The sequence below is a fragment of the Trichechus manatus genome, unplaced genomic scaffold (assembly GCF_000243295.1).
Source record: "Trichechus manatus latirostris isolate Lorelei unplaced genomic scaffold, TriManLat1.0 scaffold00038, whole genome shotgun sequence".
NCBI classification, from domain to species: domain Eukaryota; kingdom Metazoa; phylum Chordata; class Mammalia; order Sirenia; family Trichechidae; genus Trichechus; species Trichechus manatus.
In genome coordinates this window covers 9,226,330-9,253,611 of record NW_004443974.1, presented here as the reverse complement: position 1 = coordinate 9,253,611, position 27,282 = coordinate 9,226,330, and the positions used below count along the sequence as shown (strand labels likewise).

Here is a 27,282-nt window from a genome sequence, read left to right as displayed (position 1 = left end):
TGGTTCTTCCCCTGGACATAATGGGATGCAGAGGAGAGAGAGATTCTGCCACTTTCCTACAGACCTCCAGTCTTCCCTGACCCCTTTCATAGCAGCCCTTGGATGGTGGGTCATTGCTGTACTTGTCCAGCTTGGGACTGTTAGATAATGACACGAAGATCTTGTGGGCTCTTTGCTGGAGATCTTCTCTGAGATCACACCTAGAACATCCATAGCTGAGTACCTGTACCTAGTAGGCTTTCAGTTATATTATCTGGTAAGTTACTTAGGTATTAATGCAGTCGTGGCTGCATTGTAGGAAGCATGTACTTTGGAGTCAGATAGTTTTTCATTTATTCCTTCAACAATTTGAGTACCTGTAAGTACCAGGCACTGCTGTAGGTTCTAGGTATATGTCAGTGAACGAAACAAAGTTTCTACCCTGTGGAGTTTATAATTAAGAGACAGTAAACAAGTGACAAAATGGTGATAAACGCTATGAAGAAAATAATGCAGGGTAAAAGAGAGTGGGGAGGGGAGAAGAGGGCTCTTCTAAATACAGAGCTTAGGGAAGGCCTTGGTGACATTTGAGCAAAAGATATGAATAATTAGAAGGAGCCAGCAATGTGAATATTTGGGGAAGGATATGCTAGACAAAAGAAACAACAAATATAAAGGCTCTGAGGCAGAAAAGAACTTGGTTTTTTCAAAGAACAGCACAAAGCCCAGTGTAATTGAAGCTTAGTGAACTGGGAGAAGATGATAAAGAGGAAGCAAGACGTGATGTGGTAAGTTTTAAAGATTGCTCTGCCTCCATGTGGAGAATGTTCTATAAGGGAGGTAAGGACAGATGCAGAAAGACCTTTTAGGAGATTTTAGTAATCTAGGCTACAAGTGACTGTCTAGCATGTTAGTGGGAAGCAGTATTCAGATTGAGGGTATATTGTAGATATGAAGCCTTTAGGACTTGCGATTGATTAAAATGAAAGGAATGAGTGAAAAAGGAATTGGAGATGACTCCTAGGTTTGGTTTATGTAACTCGAGGTTTCTCAGCCTCAGCACTATTAACATTTGGGGCCAGATAATTCTTTGTTGGCAGGGTAGCGTGTTTTGCTGTGCACTGTAGGATGTTTAGCTGCATCTTGGCTTCTACCCACTAGACATCAGTAACAACCCCACTTGCAACAACCAAAAATGTCTTCAGACTGGCCAAATAACCCTTAGGGGGGCAAAATTGCCCCCAGCTGAGAACCACTGGGCTAACTGAATGAATAGTGAGATGAAGAGGTTTGAGGTGATATATCAAGAGTAATTCTAAAATTAAAACCACAATGAGATACCACTTCACCCCCAGTAGGATGGCTATGATCAAAAAAGAAAGAAAACAACAGGTGTTGGTGAGGATGTGAAGAAATCAGATGTGGAGTTGATGGTGCAGAGAGGAGGGCAGAGTACTTAAGCAGATGAGAGTGGAGGGGCTAGCCTTACATGCAGCAGCTGGCTGGGCCATGTGTCTGCTCTGTGACCTTGGGCAAGTCACTGCTCCTCTCTGAGGTACAGTATGCTCATCTATAAAAGGGAGGACTGTAGTCTCTACCTCAGAGGGTGGTTATGAGGACCACATGGTTCACATTTGTACAGTGAGCAAGCACGTGGAAGGAATTTATCCAGGCTTTTCAAAGTGCTTACTTTTGACTCTGATTTTCTTGTTTTCTTTTACCTCCTTTGGGTTTAATTTGCTGCTTTTTTTCTAGCTTCTTAAGATGGATATTTAGATCATTGATTTTACACCTTCATTCCCAATATAGGCATTTAAAGCTATAAAATTCCCTCTAAGCATTGCTTAAATTGTAGTATGTTGTATTTTCATTATCATTCAGTTCAAAATATTTTTATAATTTTCTTATGATTTCTTCTTTGACTGATAGTGTGTCACTCATGGTCTAGTCAGGAGATAGAAACCACACCGGTTATTTGAACAAGGTGAATATATAGAATTTTTAACTAATTAATGTTTTTAACCAGGTGCTAAAATGGTAAAAAGATATCACAGAGGTAAAAACTGCAGAAAGCAGTTTCCAGCTCTAGGACTAAGGAAACAAAGTGAAAAGGTTGGAATTATTAAACTTAGAAATTAAGAGGAGGGGCGCAGGGAGCTGATACTCAGACCTCTGAGGAGGAGACATTCCACACTTGGTGCTGGTGTGTGTTCTGCGGGAGGGAGCAATAAATGGGTTCTGCTGTACGTGTTGGAGAAACTGTAAAGTGGATACAGCTGCTGCTTCAGGAAGAAATTGCTGCTGCCAGGGCAAGAAAGCATTGCTGGAATAATGCTCACTGAAACAGGAAGCAGACAGAAGGAGCAAGTCTATTTCTCCTTCCTCTTGCCTTTGAAAGGAGCCCTGGTGGCGCAGTGCTTAAGTGCTTGGCTGTTAACCAAAAGGTCGTTGGTTCGAACTCACCAGCTGCTCCACAGGAGAAAGTTGTGGCAGTCAGGGATAAAGTTGTGGCAGTAGTTTCCATAAAGATTACAGCCTTGGAAACCCTACGGGGCAGTTCTAATCTGTCCTATAGGGTCCTGTGAGTCAGAAATCGACTTGGTGGCTACAGGTTTGGTTTCGTTTGGTTTCTTGCCTTGCAGTCTCCCTGGAGTACCCCCTCGTGGCAGAGATTACTATAGAGCCAGCCAGATGAGCAGAAAGCCGAATGTAAAAGGATGGGTGTGGGACTGAGAGGCAGTAACTTTTAAAACCAGCACACACAAGCTGTTTAGAAATGTGGTTTATTTTTAAACGGGATTTTCTGGATATCTTGGATTTCTAGTTTAATACAATTTTGGTCAGATAATAACTCTGAAGGATATGGCCAACTTATGTTCTATCTTGGTGAATATTTCAGTGCACTTGAAAAGAATATATATATTCTGCTGCTGTTAAAGTAGAAATACTCCAACTAACAGCAGCAGAGTAAAAATTGACCTAAATGTTACTTAGGTCAAGTAGTTGATAGTATTGTTCAAATCTTGTATATATTTTCTGATTTTTTTGTCTACTTGGTCCATCAATTACTGAGATGATTGTGCTAAATCTTAAACTACGACAGTGGATTTGTCTGTTCCTCCCTTTATTTCTGTCCATCTTTGCTTCCTGTATTATGAAAAAGCACTGTCATTAGATGCACGCATACTTAGAATGGCTATTATCCATGTTTTTCAAAGTGGCTATTCTCTGAGCCCCTCTCAGAGCTGCTGCCCATAGGTAGCCTGGTGGTTCCTGTATAGTGCGGGCTGTGGGTTTCTGCTGCAGCAAATCTGAGCTTTGCCAGTAGACGGAACTCCACATCCCTGGCTTTTTTGTGACTCTGTGGCTAGCAAAGACGTTAGAGCCACACAGACTTCAGCTCCATGTCCCAGCCTTGCCCCAACAAGCTGGTTATCTGTAGGGAATCGCTTTTCTTTTCTCTAAACTGAAGATGATAATCCTTGACCTCCGAGTATTACTCTGAGGGTCAAGCACAACCACAGATGAAAAGTACCAGGCGCAGTTCCCTAGCATGAAGGTGATTTGAGTCTCTGCTTCCTGTCCTGGCCTGACTTCCTGCCTTCTGACTCATGGTCTCCTGTCTTAGATGTCCAGCAGTCAAAAGTATCTTTTCTGAACTTCCTCAGAAAAGGCTTCCAAGAAGGCATGGCATTCCTGTCATCCTCCCCACCTGGGCATGTAGGGTCAGGGTGTCGTAGTTCATCTGAGCCCGGGACCTCTTGCTCCTTCTCTTGTATGAATAGAACCACTCCCTAAACCTGGGTTTGGGAGTAGAAGGTAGTTGGGAGAACCTTGATGATGAGGAGCATTGTCTAGAGTATTCCAAGGTCCTGTCCTCAGCCTCTTGAGTTCAGACACCAAATGTTCCTTGTCCACTACAGGTGGACTCAAATAAATAAAGTCAATTTTTTTTAATAGCATAACTTACATATTTCAAATGGATAAAAAATTAGTATCGTTTACAGTATCTTAAAATAAATTGCCTTTGAATGGGAGCTTCCTTTCCAGTACTTTGAGGTCTATAAGACATATCTAGAAAATGTACTACTGTGGAAAATGAAGACTACTTAAATCGAATGGGGGGAAGGGATGGGCCTGCGGTTTTTCTTTTTGATTAATTGTTGTAACACTGTACTTTAGGTGGTTGGGGAGTTTCGTATTTTCTTAAGACATCATTAGTTGCTGAAACTCTTGCAGGACTTTGATGCTGTATGAATTCTGCCATTTTGCTAGCACTGATATGCCGCTTGGGTCCACCACTCTATTAGAACTGTTAACTCCATTCATATTAATTTTTGTTACAAATCTTACAAAGCGGGGTGCTTCTCAGTATTTAGGTCCACATTCTATTTTAAGGCTGTATAGCTGGTTTTCATAACTTGTTCTTGGAGGCCCAATTATTATCCCTGTCCATCTTGTAAGTGTCATGTCTTCATCATCTTCCAGACCTCAGCTAACTGTGCCATCTCCTATTCCTTTCTGGCCCTCTTCGAGGTCTTCCAACAGTCGGAAATTGCAAGGCACTTTTACTCCTCCAAATAAGAAGAAGCAAAGCTGACCTGTAGATCTTCAAGAGCCAAAGCTGCTGTCTAAAGTCAATTCTTGACAATTCCAGGGTAGGAGCCAAGATGCTGCTGGTAATGAGCTGATGTCTCTCTCCATTAACCCAGCTTGTACTGGATCAGTGGACTGTACTAGAGCCAGGGGGCCCCATCAGATCTGTTCTGTTTCTGCATCAGTCTGTTTCTTGCCCTGTCAGTCTCCCAACTCTTATCCTTGCTTTTCTCTGTGACGTTCTCATTCCCTTCTGCTTGACACTGCCTCCTCCAGATTGGGTGGACGTTGCCACAGCAGCTCCAAGCTTGTAACATCCCAGCTTAGTGACCCAAGAGGAAAGAGGCTTCTCCCCACTCAGCTTCACTATATGAAAAAGGATTCTGATGTAAAGGAGGATTCTGACTGGTCTATCTTGGTAACCAAAGCCACGTTTTGGACAAATTGCTTTGGCCAAGAGGATGAGGTACTATGATTAAACCCGTTGCCATTGAGTCGATTCCGACTCATAGCAACTATAGGACAGAGTAGAACTACCCGATAGGGTTTCCAGGGAGTGGCTGGTGAATTCAGACTGCCAGCCTTTTGGTTAGCAGCCAGATGCTTAACCAGAGCACCACCAGGGCTCCATACTGTGATTAGGCAGGCCTAAATCATGTGCTTATTCCCATAGCCATAGTTGGGGTATCACGATTGGCAGCCCTACCAGAACCGTGTGGAATTGAGGGGTGAGAACGGGGATCAGGAATGATGACTCTTAACCAAAAAAAGGAGAGGAGACTCTGGGTAGACGTCCACCTCATATTTTCTTCAGGACATCTCCCTGACCAGTATCCAGGCACCTAAAAAATCATATTGTTCTTCTGGGGGTTGATTGGCAAGCATGGGCAGCAGTATCAGAGAAGAGGTCTGGTGTGTAGGTTGTTTTGGGGGGGATATTCCCCATGCTCTGGAGAAGGCTGGGGGGCAGCCCTGCTCATGGTAGAAAGTATTCTGGGTGGTAGAACCTAGTATCCAAAGGCTCTGGCTGTAGCTCAGACAGATACTGGCTTTGAATTTGTCGATGCCACTTACTAGCTCTAGGACCTTGGGCAAACTGCTTAATCTCTCAGAGCCTCAGTTTTCTCTCAGAGCCTCAGTTTTCTCTCCCGTAAAGTGGGATACTTTTGATGAGTCTGTGACATTTTGCCCTATTAAGCATTCAGTAATTGCTTATTATTGCTTCTGTAACTGGATTGCTTCTGTCCACCAGCCCATTCATGTTGGCTTGAGAGTCTGTCTTCTTCTGTGTTGATTCAGTAGACCAGCTCTTCAAGTTCTGGGCCCCCACTCTGCTAGCCTTGGCCTGAGCACTGGCTGGTGTGCTTGCTCATGGGACAAACGACCCTCAGTGGTGTGCCCATTTCCAGAGAGCTCAGTGGGTTGTCCACCAGGACAGTTATCAGAAGGATACAGAAGGCATTGCAGTGAGAGGGCAGCCTGGGAACTTCAAGAAGCAGGAAGAATGTTTGTTCGACCCTGGAAGGCAGTACTCCCTCCGCTAGGCTTCATGTGAAAGTGTGCAGCTAAGAAAATGTGAACTGAGTTTTTGGGCTCAATCTCCTACCTGTTTTCTGGATTGCAGGAAGAATGGAACCAAAGAGAAATTGTGAGCGTGGCGATGGCTCAAGCCCTGGAGGAGGTGCGGAAACAAAGGGAAGAGTTGCAGCAACAGGTAGGTCCAAGGCAGGACTAGCCTACCTCCCTGCTTGGGGGGTAGCAGAGAGGTCTCACCTGTCCACGTTAGGGGGTGGACACAGTTGTAGGGAATGCTGTCAGCTATGTGATTCCCCTGTGGAGCCCAGGAAGGTGGGAGAAATGTTATACAAAACCCTCACCCCAGGGGATGCCCTTTTCTGATTGGATGATCAGTTATTGTTAGATATAAACATCACCTGGAAAAAAGTCCATACCCAGCTACCTTCTGGGCTTTAATTGTGTGAGGTGCTCCATCACTGCCCACAGGCCCAGAGGCCACAGTAAAGCTGCCCAGACACTTTGGATTAAGCTGTTAGCAGGAAGTGTGGGAGCTCACTTTGGAGACAGATTCAGCGTCAGGCCCCAGATCTAGTTATTGTCTCTGAGGCCTGTTTTAAGTCTTCAGAGTCACCTCTGAGAAGGACTCTAGGATAATCACATCTTTCAGGATATTATAATGAGGTAATATATGTCAAATGCCCGCCAGTGCTGGGCATGACACAGACACTCAGGAAATGGAAGTATGGTTATGACAGCTTGTTGGAAGGCTGTGCAGAACGGCTGCATCTGTGGGTGGCCCACTGCAGGGCAGAGAAGCAGTGAGAGGCAAATGCCCCTGTGCGGGGCCCCCAGTCAAGGAGAATTGATTTATGCATGTTTATAGGAGCAGGGGTTAGCTTGGGGTATGTTCTAGGCTATAGGCTTAAAGGAGGGATTAATAGGTAGTGGAAAAACTGGAGATTCCTTTGGGGGATGGGGTTACTGCTGCTAACCTCCCCTCATGTTGGTTTTTCTCTCCCCAAGGCTGCTAACCTGACAGCAGTAATAGATGAGAAGGAGCAGGGTCTACAGGAAAAAACTGAAATGGTTTTCCAGAAAGAGCAGGAGATTCTCCAGCTGAAGAAAGGTGAGGAGCCAAGCATGCTCGCCTTTTCCTGCCCTGAGACCTGGCCCAGTCATGGGCCATGTGGGGTCGGCTTACTGTGCACCCCTGCCCTCTGCCTGGCCTAGGTCATGAGTGTGCCCTGCTGCAGATGCACCAGCTGCAGAGTGAGCTGGAGGCCCTGAGGAGTCTGAGGGCAGAGGAGCCCGGGGCAGCTGCTGCACCGGAGGACCTGCAGAGACTGCCTGACCAGGAGCAGGAGCCGGTGAGCGAGCCTCACGTAATCCCATCTGTGCTGCTGGGCCCTGTGGCAGGTCGGCAATGTGTGATGCAGCTATAACTTGGGAAGAGCTCTGGTGGGCAGGTCACTTGGGCAAGTCACTTTCCCCTCAGCTTCTTTTCTTTAAGGTGAGGGTGCTCATCTGGTAGGAGCTTATAAGGGTTCATGAGCCTACAGTATATGGCACCACCTGTTAATGTTCAGATGTAAAACTCTTTCCTTCCTAGCAAAGACATGTTGCATGGACAGCTGATTGTTCCTCTGGAAGGCACTGAACAGGATCTTCTCTGCATTTTAAATTTGGTTTCTGGCTAACTTTCCATTGGAGCACGTAGTCCACATGTTTGGAAGAGTCTGGCCCCCCTTCTCCATGTGCCTGTGGCTTAGCTTGAGCATTATCTGTCATGGCTCCTCAACTTGCTGCCACCACCCTATAGGTCACCTTGAAGGCCATGAAGGCCCCCGTGTTCCAGCTTTCAGCTGCGGAGGGAACACCAAATGGTGAGGTCGGGACCATGGATCTAGGGCAGCTACAGAAGGAAAAACAGGACTTGGAGCAGCAGCTGATAGAGAAAAACAAGGTGAGGAGATTCTTTGCCTGGCTGTTTGTATCTCCACCCTTCCCCTGCCCTTGTGCGTAAACTAATTCAGTCCCTTCTTAGAGGGCTTGGCTGTTGCCCTGGGCACCTCTTGAGGAAGACATTACCCCTTTCATCAAAAAGACTTCTTCCTGATTTTACTCCTGTTTACCTCCTGCGTGGTCTTCCTTTCACGCTCCCTGTCTCTGCCGCTCCCCAAGCCCAGTTGGGATGGTGTCCAGAGTCAGAGAGCCTGAGCAGCTGTGAGCAGGATAATATGAAGGTGTTTGTTAACTGTCCTGTACAAGTTCTGGTAGTTGGTAGAGGTTTAATAAACGTCATGATTCTGCCCACCCTGCCAGGCCTCTGCACATAAATGCCGGGTCTCATGTAATTCTGATTTTTAAAGTAAAGTTTAGTGTGCTGGCTAGTTATGGTTTTGGCCTGAAATTCTGCCCCCAAATTGTGTGTGTATATAATTCTTTCAGATCTTTAGAAAAGGAAAAAAGTTCATATTCATCCTTTCTCACCCTCTTACTCTCACTCTCTTACTCTCACTTACCCTCTTATTATGAAATACATATATGGAAAAGTGCACAAAACAATGTATGGCTCAGTGAACGATCAAAAGGCAAACACATGTATAACCACCCCCTTGGACAGGAATCAGAATGTCGGCAGCATCCCAGCAGCCACCTCATGTCTTCATAGTCCCTGTCAGTAACCCCTGTCCTAATGTTTAAGGAAATGACCCCCTGAATTTTCTCTCTAGTTTTACCACTTCAGCTTGCATCTCTCAACACTGAAGTTTAAGTTTTGCCTGTTTTTTAATTTCATATAAACGCTCAACCAGGACCGACCATCACTTCTTTCTCTGTCCTCACTGACCTTACATTTTTACTCCTTTCTTTACTAGCTGATTCCACAGCCCATCGTCAAAATCACTGCCTTATTGACACTCAGTTCTGTGACCTCTCCACCTTCCCTCATCCTGTACTGGCAAAGCCCCAGCTCTTGCCTCCTTTGCACCTGCAGCCATGGAGTCAAATGTTGCTGCAGAATAAACAGTCACACTGGCTGGTCTCCTTTGAGATTCAGAACTACTGTCCTCCAGGTAGCCCCAGTGCCACCCAGCAATCCTGCCACATTTAGGCCTTTACACTCCACTCCTCTTGATCATAACTTCATTTCTACCTTCTCTTCTCTCCTCAACCCCCAATCTCTCCTTTTCTATTCCCACTCTTCTGCTGATAACCCTGCATTCTAGTTCACTGAGGAAATAGAAACAGAAGCATTTCGACATACTCCAGCACCGTTGGGCCTGGAGACCCTGCCTGCCTCCCTGTTACTGTGGTGAACTGTCTGCACAGCCCTTCTCCCATGCATTACATCCCTTGCCACTCCTCCTCTCTGGCCTACATCATCATTTTTCTCTCTCTCCTGGGTCATTGCATCCACTTACAAGTGTGCTTAATGTAAATCATCTTATAAAAGCACTCTGGACCCCAGTCCCTCTCTAGCTACTGCCATATTTCTCAGCTTTCCTCCATAGCAAAACTTTCTGTATTTGCTGTCTCTGTTACCACTTCTCTTATTCTCTCTCAAATCCAGTCCAGTCAGGCTTTATGCCTACCACTGCACAACAAAAAACTCTCATCAAGCTCATTAGTGACATCCACACTGCTAAATCCAAAGATAAATTCTTACATTTCCTTCTAATCAGACCTATCACTAGCATTAGACAGACAGCGTCTCTCCATCCTTGCTTTCGTCTTGCCTGCTCTTCTCCATCTCCTCTGATGGTTCAGTCTCCTCTCCCTATCTACAAACACTAGTGGTCCAGAGCTTGGACCTCTTCTGTCAGTCACATGCACTGCCTTGGTGATCTTACCCAGAACCTTCTGCTGCTGTCTCCCGCATGCATGTCTCCGTTCCCGGAACTCTACATCCTAATGTCTACATCTGAACGTCTAAAAGGCATCTCAAACGTAAAACATCCAAAATCAAACATCAGATTCACCATGCTTCCCTGCTACTCCTGCTATCTTTCCCATCTCAGTAAATGACAAAAACCTTGGAGTCATCCTCAACCCCCTTCTTTCTTTGACAACCAACATCCAAACCATCAGCAAATCCCTTTGCCTCTACCCTCAAACTGTACACAGAATCAGCTGCTTCTCTTCACCACCAGTGCTACTCCGTAGCCCAGGTGACCATCATCTCTTCTCTGGAGTATGGTACAGTGTTAGCCTTCTGACTGGTATCCCCATCACTCCTCTGCTCCAGCGTCTGAGGACTTCCTAGCTCAATAAAAGCCAGAGTCCTTAGTGGCCTGGAAAGCCCTGCATGATCAGGCCTCCTTATCACCCGTTTCACTTCATCCCCTTCTACCATCCCCATCACTTCCTCTCAGCCACACTGGCCTTGTCTTTCTGTGAATATATCAAGCATCTTCCCACCTCTGGGTCTTTGCACTTGTGGAGCCTTCTGTCTGGAAGGTTCTCTCCCATTACCCCTGCCAATACCTACCCTCACCACCAGAACTTCCTACCTCTCTTACTTTGATGTCTTTTTTTCTTCATAGCTCTTAATACCTTCTGATATGCTATGTTTATTGACTTTTTTCCCTCATGAGGGCAGATATATTGTGTTTTTGTTTATTGCTGTTTTCCCAGTCTCTAGGAGAATGTCTGGCACATAGTAGGGACTCGGTCAATATTTGTTGTATGAATTAATGAATGAGCAAAAAACCCAACTAAATACAAATTGAAACAACTAGGTACCATTTTATAAAAGTGGGTGTGTTGGAGGTAGTTTGAATTTTATATGTGAATGTTTAACAGGAGCTATAAAAAGTGTCCTGGTCCTCTGACCCAGCAATCTCATTCCTCAAGAGACAGTGAAGACACCTCTTGAGGAAACAAAGCTTATCAGAGTGTTGTTTAAAAACTGGAAGCTCACATTACAATAAAATGTGGTGCATCCTGTGTATAGGAAGGCATATGTGAGTAAATGCACGTGCATGTGTAGTATCTGTAGGCATATGTATATACACATTTGTCTGTGCTGCATATATATCCACATATATAGCAAATCACATAGGGGGCACAGTTACAGAGGCTTCCTAGACATATCCAGACAACTCCCGGGATTGGTTTACTGGGTCCAAAGCTTGGGACCATAGTCTTGGGGGACATCTTAGTCAGTTGGCACAACATAGTTCACAAAGATAATGTTCTGCATCATACTGTGGTGAGTAGTGTCTGGGGTCTTAAAAGCTTTCGAGCGGCCATCTAAGATACAGCTATTGGTTTCTACTCATATGGAGCAAAAGAGAATGAAGGAAATCAAACGCTGAAAGAAGAAACTAGTCCACAGGACTAATAGCCCACGCGAACCACAACCTCTTCAAACCTGAGACCAGAAGAACTAGATTGTGCCCAGCTACCAATATAGACCATTCTGACCAGGGACACAATAGAGGTCCCAGATAGAATGGGATAAAAATATAGAACAAAAAAATTCATAAAAACGGCCAGACCTCCTGCACTGATAGAGACTAGAGGAACCCCTAACTAAGACTATCACCTTAGGATACCCTTTGAACTTGGAATTGAAGCTATTTCTGTAGGTCACCTTTCAGCCTAATAATAGATTGGCTTATAAAATAAACAGTATCACCCACGAGTAATGTGCTCCCTTAAACAATTAACTGTCTGAGACCAATAGGTCAACAGTTACCCCAAAGCAAAGAAGAGACAGCAAAGAGGGGAAGGGAAGCTAGATCAATGGAAACAGAACAAATGGAAATAATGAGCATGCTGACACATTATAAAAGTTGTAACCAATGGCACAGAACAATCTGTATAAAAATCGTTAAAGGGGAACCTAATTTGCTGTGTAAACTTTCACTTAAAACACAATAAAATACTATTAAAAACAAAAATGTAGTGCATCCCCCTAGAGTTACTGTTATTAAAAGTTATAGTTAGGAAAACTGTAGAAAGCTGTAAAAACTGATAAATGAAAAACTATTCAAAATTCTACCTACTCAGTGTAAGAATATGAACACAGACTAAAAAACACACAGGAAAAAAATTTTTTTTGATATGTTACAGTTGTGAGACTTTGGAGAAAATTACAATTTTTTTCCTGTATTGCTGTGATTATACAGTAATTTTTCTAATTGGGAGAATCGAGTTCAGTATTTCTAATGACTAATACAGTGTGTAATAAATTACACTTAAGGCTCATAATACTAAGAAACTCATTAATTAAAAATAAATAAAAGATATAAAACCCCATATTGGTGGTGTTATGCAGAAAAACCATGAATTTTTTACACTGTTCAAAGTAAGCATTGTAAATTATGGTATTTCACAAGAGCAGTGGTGATGATGAGAACCATAAATTTTGACCTGAGCTGTCTATTTTAGGATCAGAGCACACATGTAATTCTGAAGGACAAAATATATGATACAGAGATGCCTATCGCTATACTGTTTTATGGTGGCAAGAACTGGACACAGTCCTGATGACTGAGCCCATGGGTTGAGCTACATTGGGGCATTCATAGATTAGGGTTTGTGATGACCTATGTTGCTTTGTGGGGCCTGAAGACCTGAAGCGTACAAAACGCAGGATCATGGACAACACAGCCACAGTAGTGGGCACGTGGGTATGAAAACTGCCCATAAGCCTCTCAGAAGGACAAAGGACAAGGGCAGACTTCTAACAGGTGTACGGGGGACACAAGGGGTGTGTTTCTGTTCTGTTTTCCTTTACACCTTAAAGTTGGTGAAATGTGCATTTAACAAATGGCTTTTTGCGGGGGTTTATCTCAGATCATAAAGCAGATGCAGCAGAGGATGCTGGAACTCAAAAAGACTCTGCAGAAGGAACTGGTGAGTGCCGGCGCAGTGGCCAGCCTAGGCTGTTGAGCCTCTCCTCTCTCCCACTGCCTATGCCCCCGTGGCTCTCTGGTCCTCCTGGTCTCCCTCCCTGCCTGATGGTGCCCCTCTCCCCCAGTTGATTGCAAGGGGTCTCTGAGAAGTCAGATGATGGCTGTGACCTTGAGCAGGTGCCCTCTTTCTCTGATCCTACGTCCTCATCTGAAAATAGAGACGATCCCTACCTCACGGGGTTGTTCTGAGAATTGTACAGGACCTGTAGAGTGCCTGGCCCACACCCAGGATGAAAGCAGCATGTCTGCTTCTGGCTGAGCTGTGCATTGTCCTAGGGAGATGTGTCCTTGACATGGATAAAGGAAATGTAAAATGACCTCTCTCCCTCCTCTCAGCTAGCAACCCCACCTGGAGGAGCTGAGCCTGCCTCAGACTTTCGTGCTTCCTTCCCAAGTGGGACCCTTTTTGCTCTATGATATGCCAGATGTGGCACAAGAACAGCAGGTGATCACAGCTTGGGCCAGGTGAACCTTCCATGGCGTGATGGTTAAACCTATCTTGAAGGGTTCAGTGTAGCATCTTTCCATTGATTTTTCAGAAAATCAGACCTGATGAGCTTTTTGAGGTCCGCGAGAAGCCTGGCCCTGAGATGTCAAACCTGGCCCCATCTGTCACAAATAACGCTGACCTGACTGATGCTCGCGAGATCAACTTTGAGTACCTGAAACACGTTGTTCTAAAATTCATGTCCTGTCGAGAATCCGAGGTAAAGGGCTTCCAAGCTGGCTTTGGGTATTGAGTTCCAGCCCAGGGTCTGGCGTATTTATTCTAGCCCTGCGTCTGCCCACATGGCTTCCCACCCAGTCCACTTCTCTCTTCCTCTCCTACATTCCAGTTTGACCACCAGTGTGGACCATTAGTCATTTCTTCAGCTGGCATTGACCTGCTGACTAAGCATCCAGCAGCAGGGAGACCGTGTGGGAAACTGGTGCCTGGTGGGAGATGTAGGCTCCACTTCTAAATCCTGACTTGGATGCCAACGCCAGGGTCCGTGGAACTGATTCTGCCCAGCGTTCCTGCATCCTGCCAAAGAGCAGGAGAGCTGCTGAGGATGTTCTGTTGGTCCTGCCAGTCCCCAGAGTAAAGATGGAGGGGGAGAAAGAGATCTCAGAATGCCTGACTTCACCCACCACCTGGTCCTTGCTAACCAAGTCAGGAGCATACACCAGGAGCAGAAACAAAGGAAATGCTGCCCTTTAGCCCTCTAATTTCTTGTCCCCTCTCTCCCAGCCACCAAAGCCCATGGCAGCAAAACTTATTTTGTTTCAGGCTTTTCATCTTATAAAAGCTGTGTCAGTGTTGCTAAACTTTTCGCAAGAAGAAGAGAACATGCTCAAAGAAACTCTGGAGTATAAGGTAGGGTTCCCTGGTCTGCTGTTCCAGTCTCCAAATAGTATCCTTAGTAGTCCCAGCCCTGGCAAAGGAGACTGGCCCCTGGAGGCAGGTCAGCAGCCAGAGCTGCGTTGTCAGCTCAGAAGTTGCTTTTGGTAATGAATTTGATTCAGCCAATATTTAGGACATCACCAACCAGCAAGCCTTGTTATCTTCCAAAGCATTTTCATTGATACCACTTCATCAACAGCCCAAGTCTGGCTCAAGGCCCAGACTTTAAAAAAAAAACAGAAAAGGAAAAATTGTTCAAAACTAGCTGCATAAAACACTATAATTTAAAAAAAAGGAAAAACTACCTACAATTCCACTACCTTGTTCTTGTCAACTAAGCTTTTTCTCCTGTATGTAGAATGGGCTCTTAGCCCTGCAGACTGGTTACTGGAACCGTCTTCTTCGCCTCTCTGTTGACAGCCAGAGTCAGGATGTGTAGAGGGTGGGAGGGCCCAGGGATGGGGACTGGGCTGTTTCAGTTTCTTCTGCACCAAGTCCTCATTCTCATCTCAGGAGACTTTTGTGTTTCAAATACAGATGTCGTGGTTTGGATCCAAACCAGCTCCCAAGGGCAGCATCCGGCCATCTATCTCAAACCCTCGGATACCATGGTCCTAGAGGGAACTACCCAAGGAGGGAGCTCCATGGGGTGACACTTTTTCCGTGAAAAGAACACTGACACACCAGTCTGGGTGGGTTTTTAATCACCATATCTGCAGTATTTTGTACAAGCATCTAAACATTGTTTACAAGACTTAAGGCCCACTTCCCTGCAGACTGACATAAACCTCAGGAGGTAGCTATCCTGTCATTCTGGTCACCAAATGGGAGGGTCCCAGCACTACCCAGATTTCCACAGTGCTGCTAAAATCCCAGCTCTGGCGAGCACCCCATCTGCACCTGAATCCTCTGACTTTGAATGTTAGCACTTAAAGCTGAAGCTGTCAGTATCTGTCAGCAAGGAGGCAACCAATTCATCATGTAGTGATGATGCTGGAGGAAGACAGCCCTTTGAAGTGGTGCCTGGCAGGCCCAGCCTACCTGCTTCTGCTGCAAACAGCCAGCTCAGTGGGGGTGTTCCTTAAAAATTCCCCTTCCCTGTTAGCATGTTTGGGTTCAGATGAGTGAGAAGAGGCTTCTTAACCCTTCCTCTCAAGAAAACATTATTTTACCTTGTTTCTGAAACCACCTAAAACTTTAGATGTGTACATCTCTAAGGTACTCCGGGGCCAGTGGATTAATGAATGTGCAGCTTTTGGATGGTATCCCATTTTACTTACAGAAAAACTAGTAAATATATAAAAAGATCATAAGGATAGTTCCAAATACACTCACTTGCCTTTTTAATGAATGTACTGTCTTGGGTAGGTTGCTGGTAAACCATTTTAAACTGTTTTTTATAGCTAAAGTTCTTCACTATTTAAACATGTCTTCTGTATTATAAAGTCCGTTTAACTGGTTCTTAAAGGAAAGTCAGAGCATCGAGAGGACATTATTTCTAAAACTGGGATTCCTGTCCCTTTGTAACTTCACTAGCCTTCTCTCTGAAGTAGTGGTGGTATTTTACTTGCTTTGCTTTTAATTCTGTGTTGTACTAACACTAAGCAAATGCTAATCACAGTTTTTCTCCCGTTGAGGACAGTGTGGCATTTTCAAAGGAAGCAGCAGCTAACCCTCCCCTAGTCTTGACCAAAACATTGGAAGCAGTCTGCCTTGTACGTAGAACCACCACCTCTCTCCTCACCTTACCCTTCCATTCACACGTGGGGTCCAGACAGCCCCCAGCTGGCTGCACTACTTGGCAGCCTGCAGATGGCTCTAGTAGTGACTGCTAGAAAACTGGTACTTGTTATTACTACTGGAAAGGGAACATGCTTGTCCTGGATAAGCCACAATATGGAATCTAAAGGCAAACCATTTACTGATCTATAGTTTGATGAAAGTTTCCTTGTTAAATAAAAAACTGAATTAATAACTGGAGCTCCTAAATTTCTTATCAATTATCCAATAATGTAAAGTTGTTTCTCGATGCTTAGGATTAAAACATACACATATATATATATACACACGTACACATCTCACAGAAGAAGATTTGCAGAGTTGACCTACTAAATTTCCGTGAACCTGGGCAGCATCACCTTACACCCAACTCAGCTGTCTGCCATCCAGATGAACTACTCTAGTTACCTACTTCCTTACCTCCTCATGTGGCTCTTCCTTACAGGTGGCTCTTCCTTACAGATGTCTGTCCCTTGTTTAGAATGCTATTTTCCATTCACCTGGTGGGCATATGAAATGGGAGTCCTTCTGTTTTGTAATTTTGACGAGAGGTCGCTTTTACCAAAAAAAAGGATATCCTCCTTTTTATCTGTTCAGGAGAGAATCCCCAAGAGGTTTGGGTAGGTCAGAGCTTGCCAGAAGCAGATAACGACACTCCTGTGGAAGCCGGGTCCAACTCCTTCATGGCTTCTCCAGCCCTTGAGCTGGTCTCACATGCCCCACCCCGCCCCTAGCTGGCAGTTTTAGGTGTGGTTGTGGGGCCCATCACTAAGTCTGTACCTGCTTAGGGAGTATTCACTCTGATTAGGCTTTCCTCCTGCATGTTGAATTTCCTTCAGCTTTAAGAGGAAGAGTGGAGTAAATATTCTAAGTGATTTAATGCACTTTTACTTGTATAAAACGTTCTGTGATAGACAGTATATATAGCCCTTTATGTAAACATTGGATCTTGATCTCTCAATATTGTAAATACAGACTGTATTATCTAAAACTGCTGTAGAAAGTTCATTTGTGATGCAGTACACTTTTTGATTAAAGCTCTTCAATCCAGGTGCAACTACAGTGAGTTATTTGATAGAGTTTGGTACGCCAGTATTTTTTGACTTGTTAAATTATGTGCATTGTGTCTTGTATTTAATACTTCTAGGCCAACTTCAAGGGCTACAGAACGTTTGTCTTTCAGAAAGAACGTCCCAGGATTGGGTGTGGTGAATAAATATATGTAATTTAATGAAGCCCACAGCCCAGTTCTACTTGCCAAGAATTGTGGTGGTTCTGCAAAGTAGCTGTGGGGTAGGAGGAGGATTGTGTGGGTGTCCCTTCCTGGATCCCAGGCCCACATGACTGGGAAAGGCTTCAGGAATATAAATGGGGTCCTTAACTTTTAACAGAATGCAAGCTGCAGTTACATGTGCTGTCATTGTTAGCAGTTACAGGAAACAGCATTCTGCTTTTATATGTACAGTGTGATGGCTACCTGTTTCTGGCTTTTTATTCTTTGAAGAAAACTTGTCAATATAGTGGTAAGAGTATTCATGCAACACAGCAGAATCCATGGCCCCAGGACCAGCATCAGGAGATAACGACCAGGCATATCTGAGGCCCACCGCAAAAGACTCCCAAGTGCAGTCACACAAACTGAAGACTTTTAAAGCCTGGATCAATTATTAAATTTTTGGCACTTTATTAAATTAAATAAGCTTCAAAAGTACATACAAATCAAGGGAGTAAGAAACAATAAACAGTTATTCAGCAAAACGCCTCTGTAGCAGCCAGTAGCATTGTGGCAAGAGGGCATATGGATTGCCATGCTCACTCCCCGGGGATGGCTAAACGAGGACACACAGGGGTCTAATCCCTTCTACCTTGATTTCCCTGAACAGTTAACCTCTCATGCCCATCCATTCATTAGCATTTTTTAACATACATGAAACACACCGCAATGTATATACTAATAAGCCAAGAGCTTTATTGATGCAGCAGGCACTTTACAATGAACCCAAGAGAGTCCGCCTTCTCTGGAAAGACGGGATGTCTGTACAAACCCTCAGGTTTTTTCCACTTCATAAAAACAAGCTCTCCCTTTTACCACAGCCCTTGGATCTGCACCTGCCAAATCACCCCTCCCCCATTTTAAACAGGCAGTGCACACCTGACCAAGGCTGGCCAGTCACTCTGGTAGACAGAATGTCAGTTCTGCATTACTCACAGACAAAGGCATACTATCAGATCCTGCAAAGGATTTAGGAAACAGTAAGACAAATTCTCCCTCCACCTTGAAAATAAAATACATTTCAGAGGACACATGTCCTGAAAAGTTTAGTTGGGAGTTCCTAGGAAGATGGTCCGTGTCAATCCCTTCTTCACCAGCCTGTGCATCCAAAATTCTTATCTTCTCAAGGTAACATGAGTCTCTTTTTTTTTAAACAGTCTTTCTTGCTGTAAGAACTCTTATAATGGAGCCTAGTCCTCCTACTGCTAATGCCTGTTGGGGCAGGAAAAGAAAATGTGTCAAATGAGACCTGGCTAGCCAAGAGAAAGGAGCCTGGCTTGCCAGGGAGATGGGACCATGCACTTGGGGACCTAGGTCCCCACCACACAAACCCTGTGAAAAAGGATTCCTGTAAGAACACAGGAGGCAGCCACAGAGACCACATTCTAGGGAAGAAGCCCTGTCCTGGAACTAAGGGTGTGGAAGAGCTCCTAGCTCATGGCAGAACTCAGCTTGAGAACATTGTTAGCAACCACACCCAGCAGAGCCCTTCAAGTTTGCCTTTTGAAAAACACGTTGTTCCCAGCCTCCCAGCACTGCCGTGGCACTTAAATGCACACTAGCCCATTAGAAAGCTGCCTCCTGGCACCCTCAATACATGTCAGACAGGACTGGGCACTGAGTCGCCTTAAAGGGATCAAAGGGCCTCGCCTCCACAGGCTGCTCAGCTCCCCTGAGCACCACAGCCACCCTCACCTGCTAAGCCCAGGAGCTTAATTTCAGAGGAGAGGCTGAGTACACAGAGACCCAAAAGGCCACAACCATAGCCCAGCACCTAGGCTGCCTGAAGTAACTGACCCATCAGTAAGAGAACCACTCTTTAAAATACAACACTGAGCCTTTTAGGAAGGACTTTGTGTTAGTAATATCCTGTCCCCCTCCCTGCCTGCCCGCACAACGGTGGGCATGCTCACTGAGCTCTATAGAGCAACGGTAAGTAGGGAGGGTAGGGTCGGGGTAGGACACAGCAGCACACAGGCAGGACACAGGCTCGACAAAAGGCCTTGTTCTCATACCTGACCCAAGCAAAGGGAAGAGATGGCGTTTTCTGCTTCAGGTGGATAAAGTGACAAGGTTTCTGCCCACTGACCCCCTACTGCCTGTTGAGGCTGGAAGCCCTTAGAGATAGCTGGAGGGGTCAGCCTGTATCCCTAAGACCACCCAAAGCAGCTGTCTCCACCAGTGCAAAGAAAGTATTACAAAGCCCCAGCCAACCAGCAATCCTCCCTCCTACCCTTGGACTACACCGTCTTCCCTACCATGCCAAGTCACCTGCCCCCGTGCCTGGATCAAGGGCCCCCTGTCCTGCCTGGCATAAATCAGCAGCTAAAGAGCAGAAGCAACTGCAGTTATACTAGAGACGAGATCCTTACCAGGTGCCTCCTTGGGAGAGGTAAGTGATTAGATGTCCCAGGTTGTTACAGGCTTTACAGGCTTGTCCCCTTATTCTCACATGCCTATCAGATTGTCCTGTTTTGGAAAATCTGGCCTGTTGGTTTGAACCCTGGGGAAAGTCAGGGCTGCCTGCCATGGCAACATGTTCACATACCTTTTCATGCCACTGGAGTAACACTGCACTGCTATTTTCTGTGGGCTTCTCAAATCCTTTATAAATGTACTTCATTAACAAGTCAATGCCGTTTCTGTCCAGTGACTGCACAGCCTGCTCAATTTCACTGCTCTTAAAATTTGTGAGCACTTTCAGCACCACACCCTGGGCTCGTTCCTACAGGGGAAAAGAGAAAGGGAGTGAGGCCCAGAGCCACAGCCCAGGCACAACCACATCCCCCACTGCAGACACAGGAACACCGAGTGGTCAGAACTCACCAGAAACATGGTTCAATTTCTGATTTGTCTAGGATGATTTAAAAAAAAATTTAAAAAGTGGACTGAAGTTTTGATTTAAATTTCAAAGTTTCCCTTATTTATACTAGTAAATTATTCCACTTTTTAGGGAGGGGGGAAGTGGTTTACTGGGCAGAAGCATCACTATTTTTGATGATATCAGCAAATCCTTACACTTCACAGGATCACAATTGTGGAGATCTATTTTTTTAAAAAATAGGTTTACTTCTCTGCAGCTTCCACCTGTGTAAACCCAGTCACAGAGGGACCATTCCCCTCTACCTCTGAGAAGATGGTTACACTGAGATGTGGCACAAGATGCCAAGATCCCGGCTTCAGGGAGAGCCCTTTTCCTGAACCAAATTTTAGTCAGCCTCAGTGGTATAGTAAACACAGCTTTATCTTCTCACCTAATTTCTAAAAGGTGAGAGATTTTAAAAGAACTTAAAATCCTTATGCAGATAAAGCCTATTCAGTAAGCCTATAAAAGCATAACCACTGCTAAATCCCACATGGCAAGCTAATTTATCTGTTTTGCTAATCAGCAAGGGCTGGGCTGACTTCTCACCCCATGAGGCCGTGGGGAGGAGCCAACATTTCTTTGGGGAGCTTTTACTATAAACACTGACAGCTTTGATGTCAGAGGAGCCTCAAAGTCTGTGAGCACCAGGCGGCTTCTGTGGAAGCACTGCTTAGTGCCAATTCACTCTCTTGGCAGCTACTCACTGATGCGGAGATGAAACAGACACTGCCCAGAGCCCCAGGGAGCTCATGCTCCAGCTGGGAAGATGGACAACCACAGCCCTGGTCCCAACACCCAGCAGAGCTTCAGCACGACCCCTTTACCTTCACAGCTTGATTCTTGGTGTTGACGGGAGAGTTCCGCAAGGCTGCGTGAAACGCCCGAAGCATGTCCCCTGTGCATCACCACCAGTTAAGGATGGTTAGGCTCAAGCTATGTTCATGCTTTCATTAATGAACTCATTTCAAAAGCAGCTCAAGGGAGCAGAGACAAATGGGATCTTCCATTACCCACATCCCCCACCTCCTCCTATCTTGGCTTCCAGGTGGGCAGTGCCTGTTTAGATAGCAGGTAGCTTTCCTGAGCCAGGGAGAGAGTGGAGAGCACTTCTGCCAACCCTACAAATTCTTTCTGCTTCTCTTAACCTCCCTCAAAGCAAGTTTCAGCACTCACTCGGGAATCAACTGCCCTTATAGCGTAACTTCCAACAAAATCTGATTAAGCTCACTTGCACCTGGCTGGTGCTGGCCACTTTTATCTACACATGGATCCTCACAGCAACCATGTGTGTGGACTGGAGGTTATTATTCTCATTCTATAAATGAAAGCACAAAGGCACAAAAAGAGCTCTCCTAACTCCTCGATCCCATGCTTTTTATCAGTAAAACGACTGACGAAATTAAGATGTGCTAAAACTTATATCCTCATCTTCCAAGACCTATGAGTCCCTGGCTGGTGCAAATGGCTAATGTGCTCAGAAGCTAACTGAAGGTTGGAAGTTTAAGTCCACCCAGAGGTGGCCTCAGAAGAAAGGCCTCATGATCTACTTCTGAAAAATAAGCCACTGAAAACCCTATGGAGCACAGTTCTACTCTGACACACATGGGGTTGCCATGAGTCAGAATCAACTTGACAGCAACTGAGTGGCTTTCCGAGACCTTCCCAGGTCAGTGAGGGCCAACGTGCTACCAAAAGAGGATTTATTATCTAAAAGAACCTTCTGCCAACAAAACAGGCCAATCCCCACCTCCAAAGTTTAGCTGCAATCCTGCCACCAGATTCTTTGCTGAGTTCTGAATACCCAGCACTCGAGAAAATTGCAATCTGGGTTAGGTCCCCAAAGGTGACACCTATTTTAAACTGAATTACATCAGCCAACTTTCATTTCCTCATCTGAAACACTAGCTTCAGCCAAAAAGCTTCAAAAATAGACCAAGGAATGGCTTCTGCCCAATCGGGTCTCTATGCCTGTTCATGCAGCGATACCCCTATGTGAACAGACAGAAACAAGCAGAACCTCTTGCTTTCCCTAGTGTGGCTCCATCTTCACAGAGCTGGGCCCATGCCACCAGATGATCATCCCTAACCCCTGGTCCCTTGGCCCCCACCTTGGCTCTGATCCACCTTCCATATTCAAGAGGCAGGCCACCCCCTTTATCTTTCAGCTTTGAAATTCCTTTTCTCCAGCCAAACAAGGGCCAGTCTGATATCAGCCACTGAAATCCTCTATCTCATAATCCTTTTAATTTGGGGTCCCCAAAGCAATAAAAACTCCCCAGATGGTGCAAAAGTGCCTGGGTGGCACAAGTGGTTTACGACTGGCTGCTATCCTAAAGGCTGGTGGTATGAACCCCCACCCCAGCAGCTCCATGGAAAAAAGGCCTGGCGATCTGCTTCTGTAAAAATTATAGCCAAGAAAACCCTATGGAACAATTCTACTCTGATACACAAGGAGGCACCATGAGTTGGAGTCTACTCAACAGCACCTAGTTTAAAGCAATAAGCAGGACTCCAGAGCTTAAGAGGAAATGTAGCTGGCACCCCATAAGGCTGCATGCTCGTCACTCGAACCCAGCATGATTGGCAGACAAAGTCATTCCGTGGGGGCAAAAAGAGTCATTGCTTTAGAGTTAACTTTTCTTACTGCCAATCTGCTAAGCATTCACTATAGGCTTTGATGGGAAGGGGACCTTCAGCAGCTGGGGAGATCTGGGGAGCAGAGAGGGCATCCCTACAATCACACATTATCTACTAAGCTGGCCTCTGTGCATTTGGCCCTTTCAGAGAACAGGCTGTGAAGGTTGTGGGTACCCTGCCCAGTCCCTGGTCTCCTCTAGACCAGGGTTTCTCAACTGCAGCACTACTGACATTTTGGACTGGATGATTTTTTGTTGCAGGGTCTGTCCTGTGTATTGCAGGATGTTTAGCAGCATCTGTGACCTCCACTCACTAGATTCCAGTAGCAACCCCAAGTTGTAATGATCAGAATGTCTCCAGACACTGCCAAATGTCCCTAGAGGTGAGGGACTGCAGAATTGCTCAAAACCACTACTCTACACAGCTCCCTGCTTCAGTGAGGAGGAAAAGGAACTGCTTAAATGCACCTACAAGGCCTCAGATCCTATGGCAGGTGCTTTCATGTGTCATCTCATTACTGCTAACAACCCTTTGCAATAAGGATCGTTATTTTAAAGACAATGAAACTGAGACTCAGAGGAAGAGAAATGACCTGCACAAGGTAACAAAGCTAAATAGTCCAGCTGGCCTTCAAACCCAAGTTGCCTGCTTCCAAAGTCAACTTCTACAATCCCCTGCAGACCCAAGTTGTATATCTGGAACACTCGCTGTGTGCCCAGCACTGTGCCGGACCCTTTTGGGGTGCTGTCCTATTATGTTCCCACAGAACCTGTGAGGCCAGCACGGGTATGTGACCTGCCCAAGATCATGCAGCAAGAGCTAAAAAGGCGGGGTCTGTGTGGAGGCACAGCTCACGCTCCTTCTACTTCAGCTGTGTAATCCCCCACCATGATCTGCTTTCCGATACAGCCTTAGGACAGGTCCCCTCCCCACTTTCCCTCATGCCAATCAAGCAACCTTTCTTCCTGTGTCCTAAGATGCCTAGAAGTCTGTTCTATGGCTTAACTTCAATGATCTAATGTTAATTAACAGGCACATGATAGGGATTCAGTAAAAATTAGTTCCTTTCACCTTCCTCCCCTAGCCCCTCCTTTGCCAGGATTTCAGTTCTTTACATCTGCTAACCTCCCCTTCCCCAATCCCCAAAAAGTACTCTCTCCACAGTCACAAGGTTTCTGACACTTCCATTAGTGGAAAAACTACCTCCACAGGATGTGCTAAGCCTAAGCCTCCAAATTGTCTTAAGGAACCTATCACTAATCAGAGGCAGAGCAAGAGATGACCTTCAACAAGCTCCTGCAGCAACAAAACCAAGGCAGCAGCTGACAGGGCCTCGGTCTCCTCATCTGTGGAATGAAGCTACTTCGTCACAGGCCTGACCCTGGAGCCCATGAGTCAGGTCCTGTACCAAGCTACAGAATCAACCTTCTCTCCTGGGTGTCCTTCCCATGACCCCATTTCACCAGTGGGGTAAGCAGGTGATCCTGATGGGGCAGGAAATACCAGTTTGAATCCCCACCTTTAAAAACACGTTGTTCAAAGAAAGTCTGAAGGTTTTTGTTTTAAAGGCACATTGGAGGAGGACCGCAGGGCTCCCCTCCCAATAGCAGTGTATGAGGCCCAACTTCCCAAGCAGAGTCAACCAATTAAACACCAAGAACCTCATTTTCATACGGTAGGAGCTTCCAACCCTGCCCTGGTAAGTTAGGGGGAGGGGAGAACACTTCCTGTAACACTATTTGAATAAAGAAAAATTCTTCCTGTGAGAATAAGTCAGTTTCCTGTGCTCAAACTGCTAAGGGACCAAGCAGGCTGTGACAACCATCTCTATTTTTAATCTTGTTTTCTAAATCCTTGTTTTCTGTGGCCACAAGAACAGTTATTTCCAGTCCTGGGCTCTACTTTTACATTTCACTTTGCACTGTCTGGTTTTTCTTAGCTGTAAACTACTAGTTTTTGCCTCTGCTTCCTGCACAACCTGCACAGGAAGGCTACTGGGGAAGCCAAAACTCACTTGTTGAGTGTGGCTGAGACCAAACCCAAGGTGTTCAGAAGGAACCGAGAATAGGTTTGAAAGGGTAGCATTAAACTGAGGGTCGACTGACTGGGGTGAGGGGAGCACAATCTCAGACCTCAGGGCTGGACTAAGGCTGCAACCTTCGCTTCCCATGAGTTCTTTCTTACCCCGCAGCCATGCACCCACCTATTTTCATGTTGTGCTACAATCGGGCCCAAGAAGGCCAGTAGGGCAGGTGCAGGAGCCGCCCAGACCGCTCAATTACTCAGCGTTGGCTCACCTCGGCCCCTCCCGCCGACCAAGCCCGTCAATAGCCCCATTTCCGGCGAAGGAGGGATGGAATGATGGGGCGCTCAAGGAAGGGACTTCCTGAGGGGCTGAGAAGGCAAAGCGGAGAAAAGAGGAGAAGCTGCGCTGAGAAGTGAGGGGTGCGGGGCCTCCGGAGCCTGGAGGGTATACCAGGGCCGGAGGAGGATCCGGCATGCTCCTGAAACCGCCGAGTGAGGTCAACCACCTGGGACTTGGGGCCGCGCTGCTGAGGGGACCGGGCCAGGGATAAGGAGAGTGCGGAGACCATACCTGAGGGGAGCTTGGCTGGGGCTGAGGTAAATGAGGAGACCAGGAGTGAAGGGAACCGGGCCTTAGAGGAGCCGAAACGGAAGAGTATTGGGAGACTGACCTGAGGGGGCCAGGGTTATGGGGATTGGGGAGGCTGAGCCGGAGGGGCCAGAGCCGAGGATGGGAAAGTAGGGAGACCAGACCAGAGGGGAGCCCAGGCCGAAGGGCCCATGGGCCGCCGCGCCGGGGAAGGATATTGCCGCAGGAGCCCGTCCACCTCGCTCGGGTCCGGGCCTGGCTCGGTCGCCGCCGCTGCCGCCTCCTCCTGTTCGTCCACGAATTTGTTCTCGTCAAACTCGTCGATGTCCACCCGGCGGAAGCGCGAGGACAGCGTATTCCGGGCCATGGCGGGGGCTCCGCGCCCGCTGAGCCGGTTCCGCTCTACCCCACAGCACCGCTCCGCTCTGCTCCAGCTCCGGTTCGGGGGTGGGAAGCGGCCTCCCGGCACCTCCTCCACCACCTCCGCGCGCAGCCGCCGGCCGCCCGCCCACTTCCGGACTACGCCGGAACCGGAAGCAAGGGCGGGCGCGGAGGTTGGAGGGTTCGTGGTACGCGAGGCAGAAGGCCGTAGGGGGCTGGCGTGGTGGTTTCTCTAGTCCCCTCCAACCAAACTGGAACCTCAAGTCTTCCCGACTGGGGAGTGGGAGCCCCATCTCCGCCTAGGCCGTCCCCGGTTTCCCTCCTCTCCTCGAGGAGAAGGGACAGCGTGTGCACAGCCGCGGACTCCGAGGGTGATCACTGCCAAGACTGGGGGGACACGGATCCTCAGGAGAAGGGACCCGGCTCTGCCTGTTGAGTGCTGGGCAGGCTTCTTGGAGAAAAAACCTTCGAGCTAAGTCCTGAGGGATCAGTAGGAGTTCTCATGCCTCGGGAGTGTAGGTCTCTGATCTTAAGGGCCTTGAATGCCATCACACTGAGCTCTGAGGAGCCTGCCTCTGCCTTGTACACAGAAGTCACCCCATTGTTAAAGAAGTAGGAGGCTTTAAAAACGTTTAAAGTGTATACAGACGTGTGACAAGACTGAAGACGTTTGGGCTTGAAGGTGTGATGACCCCACATGTGTGGCAGTTACCTTGACCTGGCGGGTGGGGGATGGGAGAGGACATGATGAGAAGTGGGGCCCAGCTGGAGAAGCGTGCCCTGGTACAGAGCAGAATCTCCAGAATTAGAGATGGGGGGTCAGGACAGAGTCAAGGAAGACTCCAGGTGCCAAGATTAGGTGCCTGAGAGTTCTGTTAACCTGTTAACCAAGCTAATTGGTAGCTGAATTGGATCTTTGTTTTCATGTAATACTATTTTTTTAATAAAGGCTAGTATTTAATGAATATGACTCATTTTTATTGCTTTGAATACTTCTCATTGAACTGTGCCTACAGATCAAAAAAATATTGCCAGACTGTGATGCTACTTAATCTTAGGTGCTAAAGATACAGACTCCCACAGAGAGAAATAGGTGCTGAATAAAAGTATTGGGGGTCCTGGAAGCAGGTGAAGCCCACCTTCATTTCAGCTCTTCAGCTGGAAAGAAATCTTTATGACCCAGGCAAGCCACAAGACAGCAAAGATTCATAGACCCAGCACATCCCAGTCAGAAGAGACTCTACACCAGAAACGCCCATTTCGCAAGTAAGGAAACAGCTCCCAAATAAACTGGTTAACAAAATAATGTCCTTGCTCATGGTCATGGACTTC

General features: G+C 46.4%; 2 protein-coding genes and 1 pseudogene across 10 annotated transcripts in view; 1 reads left to right on the top strand and 2 right to left on the bottom strand.

The window, feature by feature from the left end:
- GOLGA1 (golgin A1) overlaps positions 1–17,707 on the top strand; it is a 57,063-nt gene extending 39,356 nt beyond the window's left edge. For 7 of the 9 annotated variants that reach the window (XM_023730726.1, XM_023730724.1, XM_023730727.1 and 4 more), the window contains 7 exons: positions 6,200–6,289; positions 7,117–7,219; positions 7,324–7,460; positions 7,913–8,056; positions 12,898–12,957; positions 13,556–13,723; positions 14,287–17,707. In XM_023730726.1, coding sequence (XP_023586494.1) covers positions 6,200–6,289; positions 7,117–7,219; positions 7,324–7,460; positions 7,913–8,056; positions 12,898–12,957; positions 13,556–13,723; positions 14,287–14,508 — 924 coding nt within the window. In that variant the 3' untranslated portion in view covers positions 14,509–17,707. Of the gene's footprint in view, positions 1–6,199; positions 6,290–7,116; positions 7,220–7,323; positions 7,461–7,912; positions 8,057–12,897; positions 12,958–13,352; positions 13,462–13,555; positions 13,724–14,286 lie in introns of those variants that run through there. The other 2 variants (XM_023730728.1, XM_023730732.1) reach the window with 2 other exon arrangements.
- Positions 1,944–4,636, bottom strand: LOC111820447 (ubiquitin-conjugating enzyme E2 variant 1 pseudogene; annotated as a pseudogene).
- A 132-nt stretch (positions 17,708–17,839) lies between the features above and the next one.
- ARPC5L (actin related protein 2/3 complex subunit 5 like) lies at positions 17,840–26,048 on the bottom strand. Its single transcript, XM_004375658.2, has 4 exons — positions 25,788–26,048; positions 21,143–21,215; positions 20,001–20,177; positions 17,840–18,664 (listed from the first exon to the last, which is right to left on the bottom strand). Exons 1-4 carry the CDS (start codon positions 25,934–25,936, stop codon positions 18,602–18,604), a joined length of 462 nt encoding a protein of 153 aa, XP_004375715.1. The 5' UTR covers positions 25,937–26,048; the 3' UTR covers positions 17,840–18,601.
- Positions 26,049–27,282: the final 1,234 nt, after the last annotated feature.

Excerpts from the sequence above, each read along its gene's own strand:
- ARPC5L (XM_004375658.2), bottom strand. The coding sequence starts at position 25,936 with ATGGCCCGGAATACGCTGTCCTCGCGCTTCCGCCGGGTGGACATCGAC. Across the intron at positions 21,216-25,787 it reads GTGGACGGGCTCCTGCGGCA|AGGGGACATGCTTCGGGCGT; the intron begins ATATCCTTCCCC and ends GTGGTGATGCAC. Across the intron at positions 20,178-21,142 it reads CCAAGAATCAAGCTGTGAAG|GAACGAGCCCAGGGTGTGGT; the intron begins GTAAAGGGGTCG and ends TTTCCCCTGTAG.